This window comes from Acinonyx jubatus, chromosome A2, assembly GCF_027475565.1.
Source record: "Acinonyx jubatus isolate Ajub_Pintada_27869175 chromosome A2, VMU_Ajub_asm_v1.0, whole genome shotgun sequence".
NCBI lineage: Eukaryota > Metazoa > Chordata > Mammalia > Carnivora > Felidae > Acinonyx > Acinonyx jubatus.
This window is the reverse complement of record NC_069383.1, coordinates 44,368,863-44,392,032: the sequence shown is the minus strand read 5'-3', so window position 1 is coordinate 44,392,032 and position 23,170 is coordinate 44,368,863. Positions and strand designations below refer to the sequence as shown.

At 35.5% G+C, this 23,170-nt stretch overlaps 1 protein-coding gene across 6 annotated transcripts in view; it reads left to right on the top strand.

Annotated features, from left to right (window-relative positions):
• BBS9 (Bardet-Biedl syndrome 9) overlaps positions 1 to 23,170 on the top strand; it is a 439,643-nt gene that overhangs the window by 213,595 nt on the left and 202,878 nt on the right. For all 6 annotated transcript variants that reach the window (XM_015065037.3, XM_015065036.3, XM_053218247.1 and 3 more), the window contains 2 exons: positions 6,386 to 6,481; positions 20,684 to 20,856. In XM_015065037.3, coding sequence (XP_014920523.1) covers positions 6,386 to 6,481; positions 20,684 to 20,856 — 269 coding nt within the window. The remainder of the gene's footprint in view (positions 1 to 6,385; positions 6,482 to 20,683; positions 20,857 to 23,170) is intronic.

The following is a 23,170-nucleotide window of genomic DNA, read 5'->3' as shown; positions in this document are numbered from 1 at the left end:
TGGGTTTTTAAAAAAAGTGTAGTTGACATAATGTTACATTAGTTTCAGGTGTACAAGCTAGTGATTCCAGAACTCTATATCTTATGCTATGCTCACAAGTGTATACATTGATTAATTTTTGGATGTTAGCCAGATTGTGAATTCTTGACATAAATCACACTGATCATGATGTATTATCCTTTCAATTTACTATTGGATTCAATTTGCTAACCTTTAGAATTTTTACATCTGTGTTCATGAGGGTTATTGATCTATAATTTTGTTTCTATATAATTATGTGACATTAGTATGGAGTTTAGGAAATGAGTTGGGAAATATTTTCTTCCTTTCAGTTTTTTGAGGAATATATAGATTTGATATTATTTTTTGCTTAAATATTTGGTAGAATTCTCACCAGAGAAGTTGTCTGGACCTAGAGTTTTCCCTATCGGATAGTTTTTAAACTACAAATTCAATTTCTTCAAAAGATATAGGAATATTCAGGTTATCTATTTCTTACTGAGTGAACATTGTTAGTTTATGTCTTTCAAGAAATGTGTCCATTGTATCTGAATTGTTGACTTTATTGGCATAAGGATGCTTATAATATTTCTGTGTTATCCTTTTAATGTCTCTAGAATCTGTAGTGATGACAACTCACTCATTAATAGCATTGGCAAATTGTGTCTTTTTTTCCCCCTGATCTGTTGACTAGAAATTTATCTATTTTATCTGTCTTTTCAAAAAAAACAGCTTTTGGTTTTATTGTTTCTTTTTCATTTTCTGTTTTTTGGTTTTCTCTGGTTTTCCTTTTTTCCACTTATTTTGGGTTTAGTTTGCTAAGAGATAAGGAGAGTATACTTTTTAAAATATAGTTGGTTAAAGCCATAAAATTTCCTCTACTACTGCTTTAATTGCATCCTATGAATTATGAAATGTTGTGTTTCCATTTTTATTCAGTTCAAAACGTTTTTAAACTTCCCCTTTCATTTCTTTTTTTGACCCTAGTGTTATTTAGAATATGGTTTATAGTTTCCAAACACTTGTGGAGTTTACATAGATCTTTTTTGTTATTGACTTGTAACTCAATTTCAATGTGGTAGGGGAACACACTTTGTATGATTCGCATCCTTTTAAATTTATTGAGACTTATTTAAAGTCTGCTTTTATAAACTGTCTTTATAAATGTTTTGCATGCATTTGGAAATAATGGATTTTCTGCCATTGTAAGATGGGATTTTACATAAATGTTACTTAAAGCTAGTTTTATGATAGTGTTTTTAAATTTTGTTAATGTTTATTTTTGAGAGAGAGAAAGCAAGAGCGAGTGCGAGTTGGGGAGGGGCAGAGAGAGAGAGGGAGACACAGAATCTGAAGCAGGCTCCACGCTCTGAGCAGACAGCAAAGAACCCTGAAGCAGGACTTGACCTCACAAACCATGAGATCATGGCCTGAGCCAAAGTCAGACACTTAACCAACTGAGCCAACCAGGCACCCCTGTAATAGTGTTTTTAATTTTCTGTATTCTTACTGATTTTCTGTTTACTTGTGTCAGTTATTGAGAATAGGGTGTTGAAATCTTAAGCCGTAACTTGCTTCTCTTTTTGCAGATCTTTCAGTTTTTGTTTCAGTTATTTTAAGGCTTTGTTTTAGGTGCATGAAAATTTAGGATTGTTATATTCTCTTGAGTATAATGAAATCGTTCTTTATCCTTGTTAATATTCTTTAATCTGAAATCAATTTAATGGTAATTAATATAGGTATCCCAACTTTCTTTTGCCTAGTGTTACAAGGGTTTATATATTTTCTTCTTTTACTTTTGTTTATATCTTTATGTTTAAAGTAGGTATCTTAGAGGTAGTATATAGCATTGAGTCTTGCCTCTTGTAATCCAATCTGAAAGTATCTTGTTTTTAAGTTTATTTATTTATTTTGAGAGAGAGAGAGAGAGAATGAGAGAGCACCCGCATAATAACATGAGCTGGGGAGGGGCAGAGAGAGAGAGGGAGAGAGACAATCTCAAGCAGGCTCTGTGCTAACAGTGGTGCTTGGTCCCTGAACAATGAAATCATGACCTGAGCTGAAACCAAGAGTCAGACTCAACCTACTGAGCCATCCAGGCAACCCAAAAATATCTTTTAATGGGATGTTTAGACCATTTGCTTTTAATGTAATTATTGTTATTATTGGTTTTAAATCTACCATCTTGATCTTTATTCTTTGCTCCATTTTTTTGTTTTGTCTGTTTTGCATTCTCTGGATTGAGTATATTTTTTGATTCGATTTTATCTCCTTTGTTGTATTATTTACTGTAACACCTACTGTTACTTTAGTAGTTTCTTTGAACAATAGTAATGTTTATAGCAGTGTCTTATAGATGTGTTTCTCAACCTTTTTTTTATTATTGTTCCCCCAGAAAGTCTTTTTGGATATCTTTTTCCTAATCAGCCCCTCCATACATTTTTAATTGCAGATATCCTGTATTTCTGTTTACGTTCTATATAAATATCTCTTTTTATAGATTAAATGAGTAGGATTTTTTTGAGCTCCATGAATTGATTTTTTCTCTTTTCAGGACAGAATTTCCTTATTAAAAATGCATGGATGCCTGATGCAATGTACACTGTCACTTATCACAATCTATCTTTAAGTAATATTATAGTGCCTCATAGATAGTATAAGAATCATACAATATTCAACTTCCATTTTTCTCCTTTCAGCCTTTCTGCTGTTGTTGACTTATATTTTACATCTACATTTATTATAACTTGCAATACATTGTTACAACTTTCGCTTTAATCAGTTGATTATCTATGAAAGAGATATTAATAATGAGGACCATAATTTTATATATTTACTAATGGAATTACCTTTTCCACTGCTCTTCATTCCTTTGTGCAGAACCAGACTTCCATCTGTATCATTTTCCTTTTTTTTTTTTGAAAATTTCCCTTATTATTTCTGTTATTTCAGAGATATTGATGATTTTTTCAGCTTTTGTATGCCTGAAAAAAATATTTTTTTCATCTTTTTGAAAGATATTTTCATTGAGTAAAGAATTGTAGCTTGACAATTTTTTTGTTTCAATGTTTTAAAGATTGCTCTGCTGTTTTCTGGCATTGCATTGAGAAGACATATGCTGTTCCTCTGTATGTAGTTTGTCTTTTTTTCTTTGGCTGCTTTAAAATTTTTTTTTCTTTAAGCAATTTAATTTTGGTGTTCCTTGGTATAATGTTTATTTTGTTTTATTTTTTCCTATGCTTGGAGTTTGTTAAGATTTCTTGATCTTTGTTTTATAATTTTCATCCAAATCGTAAATATTTTGGGCATTATTTATTCAAATATTTTTTCTGTCTCCACTCCTTTTTTTCTTCTTTATTTTAAAGACTCCAATTATATGTATATTTCCCATTTGAGGCTGTCCCAGCATTCAGTGGTGTTTTTTTTTTTTTAAATCTTTTTCTCCTGGGGCTTGATTTTGGATAGTTTCTATCTCTATACATTCAAGTTATTTTCTTCTGCAGTGTGTAATGTGCTTGTAATCCTAGACATTTTATCCCAGACATTGTAGTTGTCATCTTTCAAAGTTTGATATGAGTCTTTTTTTAAAAAAAACTTTCATGTCTCTAATATAGCACCTTTGAACATGTGTAACAATATAACTGTTTTAATATTCTTGTCTACTAATTTTATCATCTGTGTCATTTCTGAGTTAGTAGAGACTGATTTTTCTCCTTGTTATGGATTGTAATTTCTTCTCTTTTTGCATGTCCCACAATTTTTGATTGAAGGACTGAACTTATAAACTTTACCTAATTGTGTGTTTAGTATTTTATTTTTCCTATAAACATTCTTGAGCTTTTTTTCTGGGACACATTTAAGTTCCTTGAAATACTTTGATTCTTTAGCTGTTGCTTTTAAGCTTTGCTAGGCCAGATGGGAGCAACATTTATTCTAGGGTAAACACCTACCATAGAGGCCAAATTCTTCTACGTATTCTACCTGAGGCCTAGTGATGATTTACATTCTGATGAGTTAGAGCAGGGGCTATTTCTGGCCCTGTAGGGCTCATGGATTATTTCTTGTAATTTATTTGGATGGTTCTTTCCCTAGCCTCAGGTAGTTTCCTCACAGGTGTGCTGGTTAGTATTCTGCTGAGTACTCACCGGGCCTCTGCAGATCTCTGGAGTTCTCTCTCTGTAGCTCTCTCCACTATGATACTCTGCCCTGTGAACTTTTGATACTTCAGTATTTGCAAACTCTAAACTGTCTACTCAGTCTGGGGAGAATGCTAGGTTGCACCTGGGTTTCCCCTCCCTGTGTTGTGTCTTGGAAATCTTCTCTAGGTAGTAAACTGGTGCAATCAAAGCTCACTTCATTTTTTTGTTTTTCAGGGATCACTTTTGTTCATTGCCTGATCTTCAGTGTTTTTAAAAACGTTTCATATATTTTGTCCCATTTTTTAGTTGTTGTAGGTAGAAGGGTAAATTTGGCCTTAGTTTCTCCATCTTGGCCTGAAGTGAAAGTCTCCAACATTGTAATTTTTTGTTTGCTTTGAGTCAGGATTTAAATGTGTTTTATTTATCGCAATTTTGATATGAATTTCTTTGGTATCTCTTTTTCTGTATGTATCACCTTTCCTTTCTCTTTTTAATTTGCATTTGATTTGTTGAAGAGTAACAGATTATTTTTCCTGTTAGTTTCCCATACTGAAATTGCTGATTACGTCTCTGTGATGTTGTTTAATATTTTCTCTTTACTGCCTGTAAACTGGTAGTTACATCTAGAGGTATTGGAGTCAGGATTGATTATTTTGGCCATACTGCTTCCATAAGTGGTGGTATATAGTTTTAGCAGGTGGTACATATTATCAGTTTGTCTCTTTTTTTTTTTGGTATGGTAACAGCCATTGATTTCAATGCTGAGATCCATTAAATTTATTGAAGTTGAAAAATTATAACTATTTCTTTCAAGCTTTCTTCAATATTTGCTGGATTATTTTATAACGAGAACTTCCCCCTTACCTACTATTGGTTATGTGGTGCAGTTTGAGTAGGATCATCTAGATGTTTGGTTCTTGGTCTTAATACTGATTTTTAAAATAATGAGTTGATTCTCTAGCATCCTTCATTAGTGAGCATTTGGACTTTTTTTGGTTTGTTTTTAGTATCAGTATGAACACATGCCTTTAAATATTTTTTAAAATTTTATTTAAATCCAAGTTGTTAACATACTGTGTAATAATGATTTCAGGAGTAGAATTTAGTGATCCATCACTTACATACAACACTCAGTGCTCATCCCAACAAGTGTCCTCCTTAATGCCTATCACTCCTTTAGCCCATCCCCCCACCCAGTATTCCTCCAGCAACCCTCAGTTTGTTCTCTGTATTTAAGAGTCTCTTAATGGTTTGCCTCCCTCTCTGTTTTTATCTTATTTTTTCCTGCCCTTTCTGTGTGTTCATCTGCTTTTTTTCTTAAATTCCACATAGGAGTGAAATCATATGATAGTTGTCTTTCTCTGACTATTTCGCTTAGCATAATACACTCTAGTTCCATCCATGTTGTTGCAAATGGCAAGATTTCATTCTTTTTGATCGCCCAGTAATAGTTCATTGAATATATATATATATATATATATATATATATACACACACCACATCTTCTTTATTCATCAGTTGATGGACATTTGGGCTCTTTCCCTAATTTGGCTGTTGTCGATAGTCGTAATTTGGCTGCTATACTATAAAAACTGGAATGCATGTGCCCCTTTGAATCAGCATTTTGGTATCCTTGGCATAAATGCCTAGTAGTGCAATTCCTGGGTTGTAGGGTAGTTCTATTTTTAATTTTTTGAGGAACCTCCATACTGTTTTCCAGAGTGGCTGCACCAGTTTGCATTCCCGCCCGCTGTGCAGAGGGGTTCCTTTTTCTCTGCATCCTCTCCAACATGTGTTGTTACCAGAGTTGTTAATTTTAGCCATTCTGAGGTCTGAGGTGGTATCTCATTGTGATGTGTTTTGCTTTTTTGATACTCAAATATTTTCATCTCTGGCCAGAAATCTCCCTAAATTGGCTTTTACATCCTTTCCACACTACTACTCACTGATAGTTTCCTTGCTTTCTGGTGTGACAGCTCTTCTAGGTTCATCTTATGTATTTCCTGCCTCAAACCTGGAATGAAACAGAAGGAAGGAAATGAAATGATTTCAGAGTATTATTTTGAGGCACAAATGTTAGCAATTGGGAATTACCGTGGAAATCAGCTAATATGTTCTAATTCATACACAGGCTTTAAACACGACTAGTGACGTAAAAAATACTTGTCATCAACTGAACTTCCTATTTCAAACATGAAGTGTTTTCTTTGTGGTTATGTAAAGTGATATTTTTCTTTTCTTTGTAGGCTTTGCCAATCAGTCAGAAGACGATCAGGTGAATGTAATGGGTTTTCGCTTCTTAGGAGGTTCCCGAGTTACTCTTCTTGCTTCTAAAACCTCTCGTAAGTAAAACCATGGTATTCTTACTTTTGAAGTTTTCTACTGAGGACACCACATCATAGATCATCACATCAAGGATTTCTGCAGAGGGTGTGTTCAGTTAGATATTGAAAACTAAGAGTCATGTTATTAAAAGTACGTAGGACATTAAAGTTACAAAGATAGGATCCTGTTTTATTAGAGATATGTAATTTTGATGGTGGGGATTAGTAGAGTTTGAGAGAACAGTTTAAATAATTGAAAATATTTTTGATGTTTGTTTGTTTATTTATTTATTTATTTTGAGAGAAAGAGACAGAGTGTGGGTGGGAAGGGGCAGAGGAGACACAGAATCCTAAGCAGTCTCCAGGCTCCTAGCTGTCAGTGCAGAGCCCAACATGGGGCTCGAACTCACAAACTGTGAGATCACGACCTGAGCCAAAGTCGGATGCTCAATCGACTGAGCCACCCAGGCACCACGAAAATATTTTTGAGATAGGTATTCGGTGAACTAGGTTTTAGTAACTGCTAGAAACTGGAATTAAGTTATGTGGGTATGTATGTTCATATACCTGCCTTTTGGACATTGGCAAAGATGAAGGTGAAAGTGTGAATAGCTTTTGCTGATGCTAATCTCAGTAGAGTGAAAAGTAGTAATTATATAGTCAAGTTTGAATTTCATATTTAAATATTCTTTATTGATTTGGTTGCTTCATAGGAGAATAATAGTTGAAACTACTCAATGTAAAAATGATTAAAGTGTGATACCAAAGGTACTAAAGTCATTGAGTTATATATATCTTCATGGAAATAAAGTATAATATTAAGAAACGAGTGTTTAATGAATTTTCGGAACACCAAGGGTATTAGGGAGAATAAATGCATGTATGTATATGTTGAAAAGTTTGGCTGAGTCCACTTAGCACACGTTTAAAATCTCTGCAATTTGTGAAATGAGTGTATACTTTCTACTTTATACATTTTCTGTTTTAGTTGGTTATTTCTTGCATGATCAGAAAATATAGTAAAATAAGGATATATTTCTTTTGAAAAATGAAGGTGTTAGGAGGAAGATAAACACATCCCTATTTTAGAAACTATAACGATGTTACAGTTCTGGAATATGTAGAGTGGTGGCTGGTGAAATAGACTTGGATACAAATAAAAATTCTAGAATAAGGCATAGAAATCAAAGATAGTTCTTAAAAGAATGAAGGGATTCTGTACTTTTTATGGTCTTTGTGATTGGTCATGATTGTAGTCTTGTTTGCATTGGCACCATTTTGTTTTGATTAGATTTAATCTTCATTTGGATGATGGAGTTAGTTTGGTACATTTCTCTTTGTTAAACTGTTCTCTTTAGTTAAACTAAAAACCTGTTGCCAGCATTTCTTTGGGAAGTTGTACACATCTGTTTGACTTCAGTTGATGTGCCATATGATGAATCTGCAGTTGAAATTACTAAAACAAGGCAAAAAGTTATTCTTGGTGTAAATGTGGATACTTATGTCCTAATTTGCTCTTTTTTAGATAAAGTAACTCTTAGAGCATTGCTATTGCCCATGATTACCTTACCATTTCTGAATTTCACCAAATATCCAGGTATATAACTGATATATTCACATTCATCTGAATATATGGTAGTGCCTTCACACAGCCATATTATGGTCAGACAGAGTAAATAATGGAATAGGACAGAACCTTTTAAATAAGAAACCAAATGAGCTATATATGCTGAAACCTGAGGTACCATCATTATAATTCCCTGATGGTGTTTAGCCTTCAGTGATACGGAATTCTACCTAGGAAATGCCTGTGGTGATGAAGGGAGGTAGGTATGAAGAGAGTAGTTTTCTGGGGTTGAGGCGGATGTTGAGGATCCTTCCTGCTATATCAGAGTGTTCTACCCCAAGACAAGAATGACGTAATTTGTACCCAGTCTATGTTTGGCATCTTTTATTTTTGGTGAAAGGCACATAGTTTTTAGTCTAGAAATCTGAATTCACAGAAAAGCCCTACATATGGAAAGAACCCAGTATTTCTTCCCTGGTAAACAGTCAAGTGCTTTGTAAGTCATATAGAGTTGCCTTCGGATATTGGATAGTATTTTCTGTGGACTCCACATATTCATCTCTTTTTAAAACCTGCTTGATAATCAGCCAAACCTTGAACTGTGCTGATGGTAATTTTAGTTCAATTTCCTGATTAGTTATGGATCAGCCAAAGCAGACAAGAGAAAAGCAAATGCAGCTCATTGTCTCAGATATCAAGTCACATTCTCTTGGGGGGAACTCAATAGGTTTTTATTTTCAGAAAGTAGAGTAGTCCTTCAATGTAATTAGAATTTATTATGTGAATCCTTAAAAAAGAAAGCATTGAAGATAAGTAGGAAAAATACTCTACACTAGATAAATTTCTGAAAATGATTTCCGGAGTCCTAAATTAAAAATAATAAGAGAAATGATGGCTGTGTCTGTTACCTTGATTGTAGTGATAGTTTTACGAATGTATGCATATGTCCAGATTCATCAAACTGTGCACTTTAAATATGTGTAGTTGTTTTGTATTATCAGTTATACCTCTCTAAAGTTGTTAAAAGTAACAAAACAGGTCAAATTTTATGAGATCAAATATTTTTATAATCAGAGTTGTAAACATTTGTATATGAAAGTCAATTATTTTGATTCAGTACAGTGGGATTTCAGAAGAAATATGCTGTTGTCTAAATATGTGTATATCCTTGCTATGCCACTTTTTTAAGCTCCATTTTCAGTGACTTATTACCTCACACAACAAATACTGTCACCTCTCTGTCTTTCCTTCCTCCTGTTCCTTTCTGTCTATAATTTTCTTTGTGTTCCTTATCCTTATTTTGATCTTTATCTCTATTATATCTCTTTGTGCCTTACATTATTCTACTTGTTTTTTAAAGGATTAAAAATAGTTTATAAAATTTCCAAAATATGAAAGGAGAAGATAAGTAGTTGAAGGAAACAGAGAGAAAAGAAAAGCAGGAAATTAATAAAGATAAGAATAAGATTAACACTCAGAAACATATACTGTACAATTGATAGGGTGCCTAGCAGACTCAAAGTGACAAGAAAACATTTTAATTCCAATTTTCAGAATGTTCAAAGGATAAAATCAAATAAGTTGTTTAGGAGATGCACAGCCATTTCTGATGCTGAGTCCAGAATGGAGTTTCTCTTCTGAATTCACAAGGACAACTTCTTTAATAATGTCTTTATAGCTTATTTTTATAATTATAATATTATGTAACTATAATTTATGAGCAACAGATTTCATAGAACTTTAAAAATAATAATGAACTCAATTTACTAAATATAATTCTGTCTCAGCCAAAATCAGTAAAGTCTGAGAAGCAGCTTAATCCAAGGATAAATTTAGAGTTGCTAGTGTTGCAAGTTTTTAGTATCTCATATTTTCACTAAGAATTGTATAACCCAACTCAGTAATTCAGAAGTGAGATGTGGGAAGGAGTTGTGGGTTTTGTTTTGTTTTAAAATGAGCACTATTAGAACATTCTTCAATAATAATTGAAATGATTGAGTTCAGTGGGAGAGGCTGATGATCAGGAAAAAAGGGGACTCACAAAGCAATGAAATCCTGGAGAATTAGAAAGAATGTGGGTTTCAGAGTTTGGGGAGCAGGGGAGATTGAAGGATAGGCGTTTGTAACTTTACTATGACAGGAGGGGTTGGATGTAGGTCCAGAGAGACTTTAGATTTGTTGGTGGGAAGATAAAGGAGCTTTTTTTTTTAAATTTTTTTTTTTTAAAATCTTTATTTATTTTTGAGAGAGAGACAGAGTGTGAGCAGGGGAGGGGCAGAGAGAGAGGGAGACACAGAATCTGAAGCAGGCTCCAGGCCCCGAGCTGTCAGCATAGAGCCTGACGCGGGGCTTGAACTCATGAACCGTGAGATCATGACCTGAGCTTAAGTCGGATGGTCAACCGACTCAGCCACCCAGGCGCCCCAGGAGCTTTGATGTATAAATTTGAAAAAAAGATATGACATTGGTGTCTTGGAGAATAAGAAAGCAAACTCATGAAGGGTAAGGCAATGTCAAGTTCCCATTTGAAGTTTCTGATCCTGAATTTTAAAGTGAATAAAAGTCATCCTTAGACAATTTCTCTGGCAGTGATTTGTTTATTAGCATCCAGGCAACTAAAGTCAGGGCTGGGATTTTGAAACAGATTATTGCAAATAAAATATTTTTGTGAGAATGATTTTAATAATGGCTACCACATCTAAACTGATAAGAAGAGAAGTAAAGGTTAGAGAAAACTGACACAGGGTGAAAAATTAATGGGTTCAATGGATCACAAGTCTTTTTTTGTTTTTTTTTTGAGTGGGAGAGAGAGAGATTGAAGGAGGGAGAAAGGGGGAGAGTGAGTAAGTGCAGGAGCGTGAGTTGGAGAGGGATAGAAGGAGAGGGAAAGAGAATCATTAGCAGGCCTCATGTCCAGCACAGAGGCTGATGCTGGGCTTGATCTCCCGACCATGAAATCATGATCTGAGCCAAAATCAAGAGTAGGCTACTTTACCGACTGAGCCACGCAGATGACCCTGGATCACAAGTGTTAATAAGGTTGAAAGAGTGGTGTGGTGGGAGTTGTAGAACAACTGATTTAGAAAAACAAAAGGTGGTAGTCAGAGAATGAATAAGATATTGATGTTAGAGTTCAGCGGAACTACAGATTCTGATAAAGACAAAGGTGTGACCTTGTGGAGTGCTTTGTGGAGATGCCAGAAGATCAATGGAGACAGGGTTTTCGAGGAAATCAAGTGTCACAGTTGTGGATATTTAAAGAGCCTATTTGATGTTAGCACAATGAATGAGAAAAAGAAGCACATCCAGATATATTATTGTGCAATTTTAGAGCACTAAAGATCTGGAGCATATCTTCAAAGATTAGAAAGGAAAAAACAAGCTCCGCAAAGAAGATGAATCAAGAAAGCAGTTTAACTTTTCATTAAAATCCTTGGATGTTAGAGAACAGTGGAAAATTGTCCCTAACATCAGAAGGAAATGATTTTCCAATAAAAATTTTGTGTCTCGCTAAACTGGTAGTTAGCAATATATGCTGAGTAAACACATGCTCTCAGCGTCACAAGTAGGGCTAAGCAAATGCAGATAGCAAATTTATGTAGCCTCAGGTAGGCCTTTGGAAAATGGGAAAGATAACTAATACACTGAAGATTTCAACATCCTTAAAGATTTTAGCCTACTGGAAAGAGCGATTGGATTGAATAAGGTCAAGTATAAAAGTCATTTGCTTGTCTATTTTGATTATTTTCCTTTTAGGTATAATGAAAAATGTATAGTCATGTATGTGAATAAGCGTTGGGCCTTGAAAAAGGCTTTCTTCGTGCATTTGCTCAGAAGAAAACATATGTGATCTTGAGCTATCTTAACCAAAATATCTTCAGAACAAGGAAGTAAGAGTCTTGCTCTATTTCATCTCAGTAGACTATGCCTTTGTTCATTTTTCATTCAGCAGATGTATTAGATACAAAGATTGTCCTAGCTTTTCTGGAGCTCGTGGACTAATGGGAGAGACAAACAGAGAATCAATAATAGAATGCTTGATAAGCCTACAGAAGTACACTTAAGGTGCAATTGGAGCACAAAGGAATGAGGTTTCATAAGAGATTTTATTTGTAAAGATTCTTGAGGAATGAATAGGAGATTGTCAGGTGAAGGGCATTTTAGAAAGAAGAAAAGGTTGATAAAGCATGTGGTTTTTAGCGATTAGTAAATTTTCTTCTGTACCCAGAAGTACATATAGTAGGGGCTCTGTGATAGTCCTTTAATGAAGCCAGAAATTTAGAGACAAATGTAATGATCAAATCTAATGTACACAGTGATTCATCAATATAAAATGACTATTAATGTTAGAATTTCTTAGCAATATTACTAAGGGGCAATGGGAATATTATATGAGTCCAGATTGGAAAAAGCTTCTTGAAAAGTAAATTTAGAGAAATGATCCATAATTTCTACTAATATTGAAGAAGTTGTATATTCGGAATATTATGCTAATACCTACTGAAATTGTTTATATTATTTCCTCCAACTTTTTTGTTTTAAAATGCATACATTTACTTATCTGTCTCACATTTTAAAATGTCCAAATAGCATAAATTATATTGATGCTTTATGATATGAATACAAACATTATTTATATTGATGAATTTCAGATGTTCTGACATGAATAGAGAATGACGTGATACATTTTTGTGCCCTGTTTAGTTAAATATATTATTTTCTCCATTTGTATTAGAGTGGAATGGCAATTGACTGGGCTCCAGTTATCCAAATTTATTTCATTTGGAGGCTGAAATGGTTATTTCCACTGAGCTGCTATTACAAGATGCAAAGGAAAAGAGATAAAAAAAATAAATGGAATGTTCGTTTTGGCAGCTGTTTTAATTACGAATATTGTAAGGGTGTATTTTAAAATACAACTTTCTTCTTTCATGTCATATTATAAATAGAAAATTTTATTTCTCTTTTCCATGAAATGTATACTCTGGAAAATCTCCAGGGCAATATTAACCATCTTTGAGTACTAATACTGAGAAAATGCTTAATAATAAAAATAATGCCTTATAAATCTTTGACTCACAGATTCTTACTGATTTTTGGTAATCTGAAAAAAATCAACTTAAAAATTGTGTTTATATTTCTAAATCTCGAGCTCAATTGTAAAATTTTTCATTGCAAAAAGTTTTAGTTTTCTTTTTTTCCCCCTGCATGTGTTGATGAAAATAAGAAAATAATTGAAGCCAGCATTTTAAAGTTACAGAAAATATCACACCTATTTAAATGTTTATTATGGTTTTTACATTTCTGTTATTTGGTGACATTCCTGTACTATACTTGGTCACAGTAGAGTTCTGTCTTAGTCCGTATGGGCTGTTATAACAAAATACCATAGACTGGGTGGCTTTTGTACAACAGTAATTTATTTCTCATAGTTCTGGAGGCTGTGAAGTCTAAGATCAAGGTGCCAGTGGATTGGGTTCCTACTTCCTGGTTCACAGATGTCTGTGTTTTTGCTATGTCCTTGCATGGCAGAAGGGGCAAAGGGGCTTCCTGGAGTTTCTTTTATAAGGTCACTAATCCCATTCACGAGGGCTCCACCCTCATGACCTAATTACCCAAGGGACCCATTTGCAAGTACCATTGCTTTGGGCATTAGGATTTAACATATGAATTCTGGAGGGGACACAAAATTTGGTCTACCATAAGTACATATTGCTGGATATCTGAAACTTTACTTATTATTGGGTTTTTCATTGAGTTTTAGATTTTTTACTTGTTTTACTCTGTACTGTTTGTATCAGATAGTTTTAATTTTTTCAACCAATGTTTTTGAACATCTTATTTTGCTTGGTCTAAATTTAAAATACAAAGGTAAATTGCATTTGTATAGGTCTCTTCCATACATTATATCTTTTATTTATTAAAAAATTTTTTTATGTTTATTTATTTTGGAGAGAGAGACAGAGTGTGAGCATGAGCATGGGAGGGTAGAGAGAGAGAGGGCAGGCTCTGGGCTCTGAGCTGTCAGCACAGAGCCCGACGCGGGGCTCAAACCCACAAACGGTGAGATCATGACCTGAGCCAAAGCCGAATGCTTAACTGCTTGAGCCACCCAGGTGCCCCTCTTCCATACCTTATTATATTTGATCTTCATACTGACCTGTTGAGGTATGTGTTATTTTCCCATTTGTGTATATGAAGAAACTGAAGATTGGATCATTTATTTGTACTAACGTCACAGATTTAAAAATTTACTAGATTTTAAGTTTTTTGATCAGAGGATAAGACTTGAAAAACAGGATTTTCTTCCTAACGTGATGCCTTTAATTACTAAATATGCCACCATCTGTGACTTGGACCATGGTTATAATGTCCTAACTGTAAGTCTATTTTTGCTCCTTTCTGATTCATTTTCTACTTGGCAGCTCTTGTAATAAAAACAAAGAAACAAGTAATCACAAATTAAATCATGCCACTTTCCAGCTTGAAATCCTTTGTGTTTATAGAAATATCAAACTCTTTACCAGTCTTTATAGTTCTCCCTGTATGTTCTGGCCACAACCTAACATCCAGCCTCATCTAAGGACACTCTCTTCCTCACTCTGGTCTTCTATCAGTTTCTGGTACCTGTCTGACATTTTCTGACTTGAGGTCTTCGAGCTTGTGAAATCCCTCTGCCTGAACTGGTCTCCCCATCCTTAGAGTCTGGACTTTATGTATAGAATGATTAGGGATATGGGATCTAAACTCAAACTGATAGTTGAAATTCCAGCTCTCCTTCCAATTTGTCTGAATGATTTTGGAAAAATTTCAAAGCTTGTTTTTTCATCTACAAAATGGGAATAAAAACATACAATTATAGTATGTAAGAATCAAATGAAATAATACCTAAAAAGCATGTAGCAATTTCCTGGTATACTCTAAGTACCAGGTAAATTTTAGGTGCTATTGCTGTTTTCATCATTATTACATTTAGTACTACCACTGATGTCACTCAGTGTGGCTTTCTATGACCATGGTATCGCAAGAAAGAGCAACCATTTGTCTTTATTATGGCACCCTTTTTATTTGCACCATAGTTCTTTCTTGTGACTATTTGTTATTTACTTATTTACTGTCCTTACCACTAGAATTAGAACCAGGAGCAGTATGTGTTGTTCCTTATTGTCTTTTCAGCACTTAAGGGTTTTTCAATGGATGAATAGACATAGTATTACCTTGAATCTCCTTGAGCTTATCAATCAAAGATAGTCTTGCACTGTCGTCCTCAACAATTCAAATCCTGATAAAAGGAGAAGGGAAATGTTAGACTTGCCCACACATCATTTCGTCAGATTGGGGATTTTGTTGTGTGCCAGGGTGGGGAAAGGATTTCTAATTGTAGGCAGCAGAGATCAGACACTTTACCTCTTTGGGGAAGAGTTCTGGGTACTGCTGCCTTTCTTAGCACAACACCCCCCTGCTTTCCTTAATATAAAACACCCATGCCCAGTGTAAGCTATGAATGTAGACTGAGCCCGGCACAATTCCTAGGAGGCATTAGGACAGGTGCTAATTGGATTTATCTTGCACAGTCAACCATCAGCCAGCCCCTGGTCAGCTGAACTGTTGGGATACTGCTAAGAATCCTGTCCATGTTTTCCCCAGTGATAAATTCTGATAAACTTTCACACTAACTTTGGGGGACAGACTTGCCTGGTCATTCCTGAATATGCCTTGCTTCCAGCTTTTCTTGCCCATACCTTTAGGGACAATTTAACAGAAACTGGTGTGATAATCTTGTTATAGCACAGCATACAAACTGCTCACTCAGCTGCAGCCATAATAGCTTCCTCAGGGTTCCTGAAAGCACATTGCTGCCTTGGGGCCTTTATGCTCACCATTCCCTGGTCTTGGAATGCTCTTCCCACAGACATCTCTGTGGTTTGCCCCTTCACTTCATTCAGGTACCTTGAAATATATATTTTTTACATCTTGGGCCAGTATATAATTCTTTCACATGTGTTATAATAAAATCCCAGTTGTTTATGTATATCTCTTTTAAGATACGTAAGTTGTGACATTTGTATTGGAAAATGATACTTGAATAACTTTCTTTCTGTAGTTTTATTTCATTTTCTGTATAAGAAATTTTATTCCTTAGGTGCATTCAGGCTGCACCTCAGGTTTTTCTACGTGCTTGTGCAAGCCTCTTCAGAATCTTTCTAGAACCAGAATGAATTAAATTCCTTTGAAATATTAGCAATGTACTGTTTATATAAAAAATTTATAACTGTATCTAAAGTGACATCAAATTCTATGCTTAGGAAAATATATTTTATATAAGCCACTTTTTTTTCACATCTGCTATTTGAAAGTTACTGGGTTAGTAGATTCTGTGTGAGTCTAATCGGGTTTATGATGGAATCTCTAGTTTACATATTCTTGGGGGAAATAATGATGATAGTGATGATAGTAGGTAACATTTATTGAGTCCTTACTTTGTGGCAGGCACCATTTTATGAATTTTACTGAAGTGAGCCTATTAAGGCACTGTGTCTTTTCACTTTCAGAATCTCAGAATGTGGGAGTGGTAAAGATCTTGTTCAATATTATGAATCCTGGAGGGAGCTTTTCTCTAATACTATTGGCAGATATTCTTACAGGATCCCCATGGAAGTTTACAAGAAGGGCAGGGCTCTGAGCTCCTGAAGGAGGAGCTCACATAACCCAGAAGGAACGGAATCTGAAAGATGAGGACCATGAGCAGTGGTAGGAGGTGTGGGAACCACAGGAACAGGAGCTGGAGCTGGAGGTGTGGCTGATGGCCATCCTCTCTGAGGAAGTCCACAAGATGGTGTGAGAAGCTCACACGAAGTAGGTGGCATCAGAAAAAACTGCTGAAGCAAGTAGGGGGCAGGATCGACATGCTGCAGGTGGAGGTGATATCCTTGAAGACATCAGTCATCACGTCCACACCCAGCCTATCTCAAGCATGAGCTCCACCTGCAGCTGCTGAACCCTACTAAGCCTGGGCCCCACAAGGGCCAGGAATACTGGCAGCTCCCTCTGCCAGGCTGTGTGCCCCACTGTGAGACATGCCCTTTCCTTGGACGAAGAGGACAAGGAGATGGGTATGACCCTTTCTGCAGAATTCTATGCCTGGAGGGAATTACTCATCCTGGACAAGCCCTGTTCCTTCCTTGGAAGGGTGTACCCAGAGGATGTGGGCCCTTGCCTGGACTTTATAATGCAAAAGTTCTTGATGCTGTTATAAGCTGGAGGACAGTGAATGCTCACCGTCTAACCTGTGGCTCTGCGGATGCTGCTGCAGTAAGAGTGGACACAGTAAAGTTTGGCAGTGCCAACTTATGTGCACACACCTGCCAGTACCATATCTTGCTCTGTCACTTTGAGAGCCCCACCTACATCTCACCATCTTCTTAGCCTGGATCACTGTAGTGTGCAACTTTGTCACCTTCATCTACCACGTCTAGCAAGATCTGTTGCAAAAGAATCTGAAGCGAATGTTTTGGGAGATCATAAAGCTGTAAAAGGAGATGCAGCTGGCCCAGTTCAGCTTCTTCCTCAGGGAAGCCTGGGGCGTTGGCCTGGAGCCAGATGTGAAACGTCTGCCTAGGAGGGACAAATGGCCAGGACCTGGAGGCAGCACTGAACTGGTACCAAATATCTGTCCCAAGACAGATGAAGAGATAGACAGATCTGTACATGAGAAGATGACCTGTGTTTCTTCCCCATTGTGTTCTATACCAAACACCAGGGAGCTTGGATCCTTAAACACTTCCATTGGAGTGAGGTAGTTCCCTGTTTCCTGAGGCAGCTAATTCTATCAATATCTGTAATTATTACACAATACTTATTGTGCTCTCTGCCCTTTGCCACTCCCTTGCTATTGTCTAATTCCTGTGCTATGTGATAGGCTCTCACATGCTTGGAAATAGTAACATATCACTTGCGGGGAAGTCCTGGCACTTTTGTGGCAACATCAGCCTGCATGGGGTATCCCTGAATTGGTAATGGAAAAAGCAGTGTTTACTTTTCCCCAATAACACCCATCTTTCCAGGTCTGCAGTGAACTCCTTAAGGGCAGAGGCTCTTGCTTTATCCAGGGTTTTATCCCCAGCATCTTGCATTGAGTTATATAAATGAATGAAAGAGTGAATAAATACCAGTCTGGGTTCAATATGTTGGGTCCCAAGCTTACCTTGGATAGGACCGTAGATTTAGAGAATTGTAATATTGTATGTTGTTATCATCATTCTTCCTTTTACCGCTTTACTCCCACGCCATCACAGTTGTGCTCTCTCCATTCTTAGAGCATTGAGCATTCAGTGACACTTGCAAAGAAAGGTAAAAGCTGTTTTATCTGACCATGGCCCTATTATCTTTGATGGGGAGAAATGAAACCAACCGATTAGCACCATAGGCAGAAATCAGACTTCAGAATAAGACTAGGGTGAAAGTAGGGCAGAAGGACGCTCCAGAGGAAATGATATGGTAGCAGAGAACATCGGGGTGTTTGCCATGCAGTATGGCAGGCATACCCAGTGTATTTTATTCCTCATGTTGAATATATTGAAAGAGAGATGACTAGGAGAATGAGAGGAGATATATTTTTGGATTCTGGTGGAGGATGACAAATTGAAGTCCTAATAACCAAGTTAAAGGTGTCATATATTCATAGAATTTGTCAAGGACCATGGGGAATATAACAAATATTTCATATGTCTACATGTCATGCTAACTTAGTAATATCTTAGTCTCCTTAAACAAGGAGACTGAATTCCTCCTTGTACTCCCAACATTTCTTTCTATGTGATTGTACATAATAGATGCTCAATAACTGGTGAATTAAATAGAATAGGGGAATTGGTTCCAGATCTCAAAAAGTGTATAATCTCTTGGAGAAATGGAATATAATCATCTGGAGAGTTAAATAGGAATAAGAAAAAGTATATGCCATGATCAAATTGGATTTATTCCAGGTATGCAGTGTTGATTCAACCTTGAAAACCAGTTGGTGTAATCCATGTAACTTTTTGTAATCCATTAATTTTAGTTAATAATTACAGTGTATTGTATTCATCATTAATCATAATCATACATAAGTATGTATCATAATAATGTAAGATATTAATAATTTGAGGAAACTGGGTGAAGGGTGTGTGGGAACTCTATTATCTTCATAATTTTTCTGTAAATCTAAAACTGTTCTAAAATAAATGTTAATTAGGGGCGCCTGGGTGGCTCAGTCAGTTAAGCATCTGACTTCGGCTCAGGTCATGATTTCACGGTCTGTGAGTTCGGGCCCCGCGTCGGGCTCTGTGCTGACAGCTCAGAGCCTGGAGCCTGCTTCAGGTTCTGTGTCTCCTTCTCTCTCAGACCCTCCCCCATTCATGCTCTGTCTCTCTCTGTCTCAAAAATAAATAAATAAAAAAAATTAAAAAAATAAAATAAATATTAATTAAAAAATGCATAGTTGTATGTGGTTAAGTGCATGGTGAACTGTAGACTAAGTGTATATATGAATTTAAAGAGGTACAGTATTGTGAGGTGGTTAAGATTAATAGCTAATCTTTGGATTAAATATTAGAGTTCTAATTCTTGCCTGCTACTATGTGGCTAGATGATCTTGCAGATTATTTAAACTCTTCTGTAAAATGGGGATAACAAGATTTCCCCCATAAGGGTGTTGAGTTTTGAATGCAGAGTGCTCAATGCAGTGCCTAACACATAGTAGGCTGCTGTGAGTGCTTGAGAAATAAAGATTTCTTGGGGTAGGTAGGATTGAAGCCAGGTCCTGAAGAGTAGGTAGGATTTAGACAGGTGGGGAAAAAGAATATGCAGTATATCATGAATGCTAGCTCTGACGTTTAATATGCTTTGTGACCTGTCTCTGAAGTTCTCTGTGCCTAGTTTTCCTTTTTTTTAAAAACGGGGTTGTTGTAATCACAGTGCTTGGTTCATAGTTGGTGCTCAACAAATAACAGTTGCTCTGATCATAGATGTAGTTACTGCCACCACTGTTATCACTGTCATCATTGTCAAATTAGGGTGGGGGATGGACAAGAATTTGACTGTTTTTGAGCTGAGGTTTCAGTGAATGGAGGCAAACAAGATTTACATTTAGGGAAGGGACTGATTACAAATATAAATAAAAGAAATATTAGAAAAGTAGAAAACTTTGATCATGATTATGGTGATTTAGCTGGCTACAATGTCCAGGATGTGGGACTTTCTGCATAATAAGTTTTATTTCACAACAATATTCTGAAACAAATTAATAAATACCAGATTATACTTCTGCAATGGCTTTTTTTTTCTTACCTTGTAAACAAAGCTTTCTTATTTTCTTCCCTTTTTTTTTTTTAAAGAAGGACCCTAATTTGGGTGTTGCTATTGAAACCTATAAGAAACATAGGGAAAAGGACCATACTCTACACCTTGTCACTGTGACCACACACCTTTGGACTTAAATTAAATGTTATGTGGTTGAAGTAGAAAACTGCAATAAAGCAGTAGAAATCCTATCTATAGCCCCCTCCCCCCCCCCCAATCTTTTCCTTTTTATTTGGGTATTCATGTCAGAGTTAGTGATAATCATGTAGTTTCAGCTAGTAATTATGTGTTAATAAGCATTTTTTCTCTCTTAGAACGATACCGCATTCAGAGTGAACAGTTTGAAGATCTTTGGCTCATAACAAATGAACTTATTATCCGCCTTCAAGAATATTTTGAAAAACAGGGAATCAAAGATTTTGCATGTTCTTTTTCTGGAAGTATGCCCCTTCAAGAATATTTTGAGTTGATTGATCATCATTTTGAGGTATGTATGATCATAACTCATATTGTCTATAATTTTTCAATATAATGAAGAGAAAGAGATGCTAGAGGAAAGAATTCTAGTATATATGCTAGTAGATTGAGTGCTTCAAGTAGTTATTTTATGTGGATGATAGACTTTGTGTATCTGTTCCTGCCCTCTTGCCCATTTTGTGATCACTTGCAGACCTTAACAGAGTGCCTGCCCAGAGCTAAGCATGTGGTCTGGCTTCAGAACAAGCAGATTTAATTTTCCCACATGGAGACTTAACCTTTGACCCCAATAACCCAGTGTTAAAACTATTTGAGCTTATCGGCAGCCATTTGGCTAACTAATTCTAGCAGGCCATAAATGAGGTGTGATTATAAAGTAAAGTGATTTTTCCTTTTCCTTTTAACAAGCACACCAGAATTTCTGCATCTGAATGAGGGTTAACCACATAAAATATTCTTCAGTATCTGGCACAATGGGCACTTAGCAAATGCTGAATGATTAAATGTTTAAACAAATGAGATCTGACAGTGACTTTGTAGCCAGAATATTTTTGCATTTCTTCTTTGGAAGTACCTTCAGAGTCTGCATTAGATTATTTTGAGTATCATGATGGTATAAAATCTTCATCCTTTGAAGACTGATTTGATATTTGGAAATAGCCAAGAGTCATGTCTTGTGAATGAATTAGATAATGAAATTGTTTTAAAAATCTCATGTGTTAAAAAAAAAAAAATCACCAGGTTCAAATACTTATGTGCCCATAAATAGGCTCTGTAGGTGATTACAAAGGGGGATTTCAAAAGTATTTTGAGCATTATTTATGGAAGCATTGGTTCTCTAGAGTAACTACTTTTTAAGTAATCAATAGGTTTTTGCACTTCAGTTTATAAACTATGATGTGTGACTGTGTGATAGAAAGAATATGTCATGTAACTTGTCAGTCACATGAACATTCATTCTACTTAATGTTCAGTCCCTCAGACATTCTAAGAACACTGACTTTAACCTATAAAGACTTCTTTTAGTATAGTGTGAAAATGCAGGGAAAATTTTAGTGCGTAGAATCCAATTACGAATAACATTTGTCATTATCAAATAAATTGAGCTTACTTGGGTTCTCTTTCACCTATGCTGATAATATTTTATAGGACAGTGTGCTTTTGACCAAATCACGGCACCAAAACTGACCGTTTGAGGAATATATTTAGGTATTGTAAGGATTGAGATCCTTTGCAGTCCTCTAGGATTTATTTTATTTAATTAATTTATTAAAGATATATTTTAAAAATTCTTGCTTTACTGTGCAAAACTGGGATCTAGTGGTTTATGGAAGGGTCTACGAAAAGACCATATTAATTACATATTTGTAGTATTTAAAACAGAAAATATTAGATTCTGAATGGCTATAAGTTTGACACAGTTTCGCCCCTTCATTGCTGTCTAGTAAGCCCCTGCAGATTCCACATCAGGGGCGTTTCCTTTCTGGGGAGGGATTTAGGGAACATGATGAACTACAGGCACTTCCATTTGTCATACAGTTTAAAAGGAGAATCATTATACTTCCTTTCTCTCTGGCCCTGCTCTCTGCTTTTTTAAAAAATACATGATTTTAATCTTTGAATCAAGATAGTTTTTGGAATCCAAGTGTCCCTTAGTGTAAGCTCCATGAAGGCAGGAATTTTTTGTCTGTGGTATTCATTGCTATAATTTCTAGCACCTAGAACAGTGCTTGGCCTTGGGATCAATAATATTTGTTAATTCTGACATATGAAAACAATTCAATCACTGATGTTTTGTTATACATTCAGTGGAATGATAACTTGGCTGATGTGTCAGTATTGAAATTTCATGTCTTTTATAATTTTTCTTGTGTTTCATGAATGTAATGAATAAAATATAGCTGGAAATTATACAATTAAAAGAGTGAATTATTGATAATTAAGCTAATCCTCTTTTTAAAAAATTCAGTTATTTAAAAAATTATCATTTAACTCTTGGTAATGAAAAGTTTTTTTCCCTTCAAGAGAATATTCTGTGATTTAGTTACTTAGTGCTTCTGAAATTGTAACTAAAAGACATTAATAAAATTTCAGGCTCTTTTTTTTTTTTTTTTTTAATCACGTGTCTGGAGAATACATACACTTGCAAGGGAAGTTGCATATGAGAAATGTATACTGTAAAAGCTTGATTTCTGAACACTTTGAAAATGCTGTTTATTTCAGGACTAGTTTTTGACTGTTTTGTAAAGTGGAATTAGCAGTTCACATAATATGATTTCATGGAGTGTTTCTTCTACCCTATGGCCCTGATTAGCTTTCTTTTA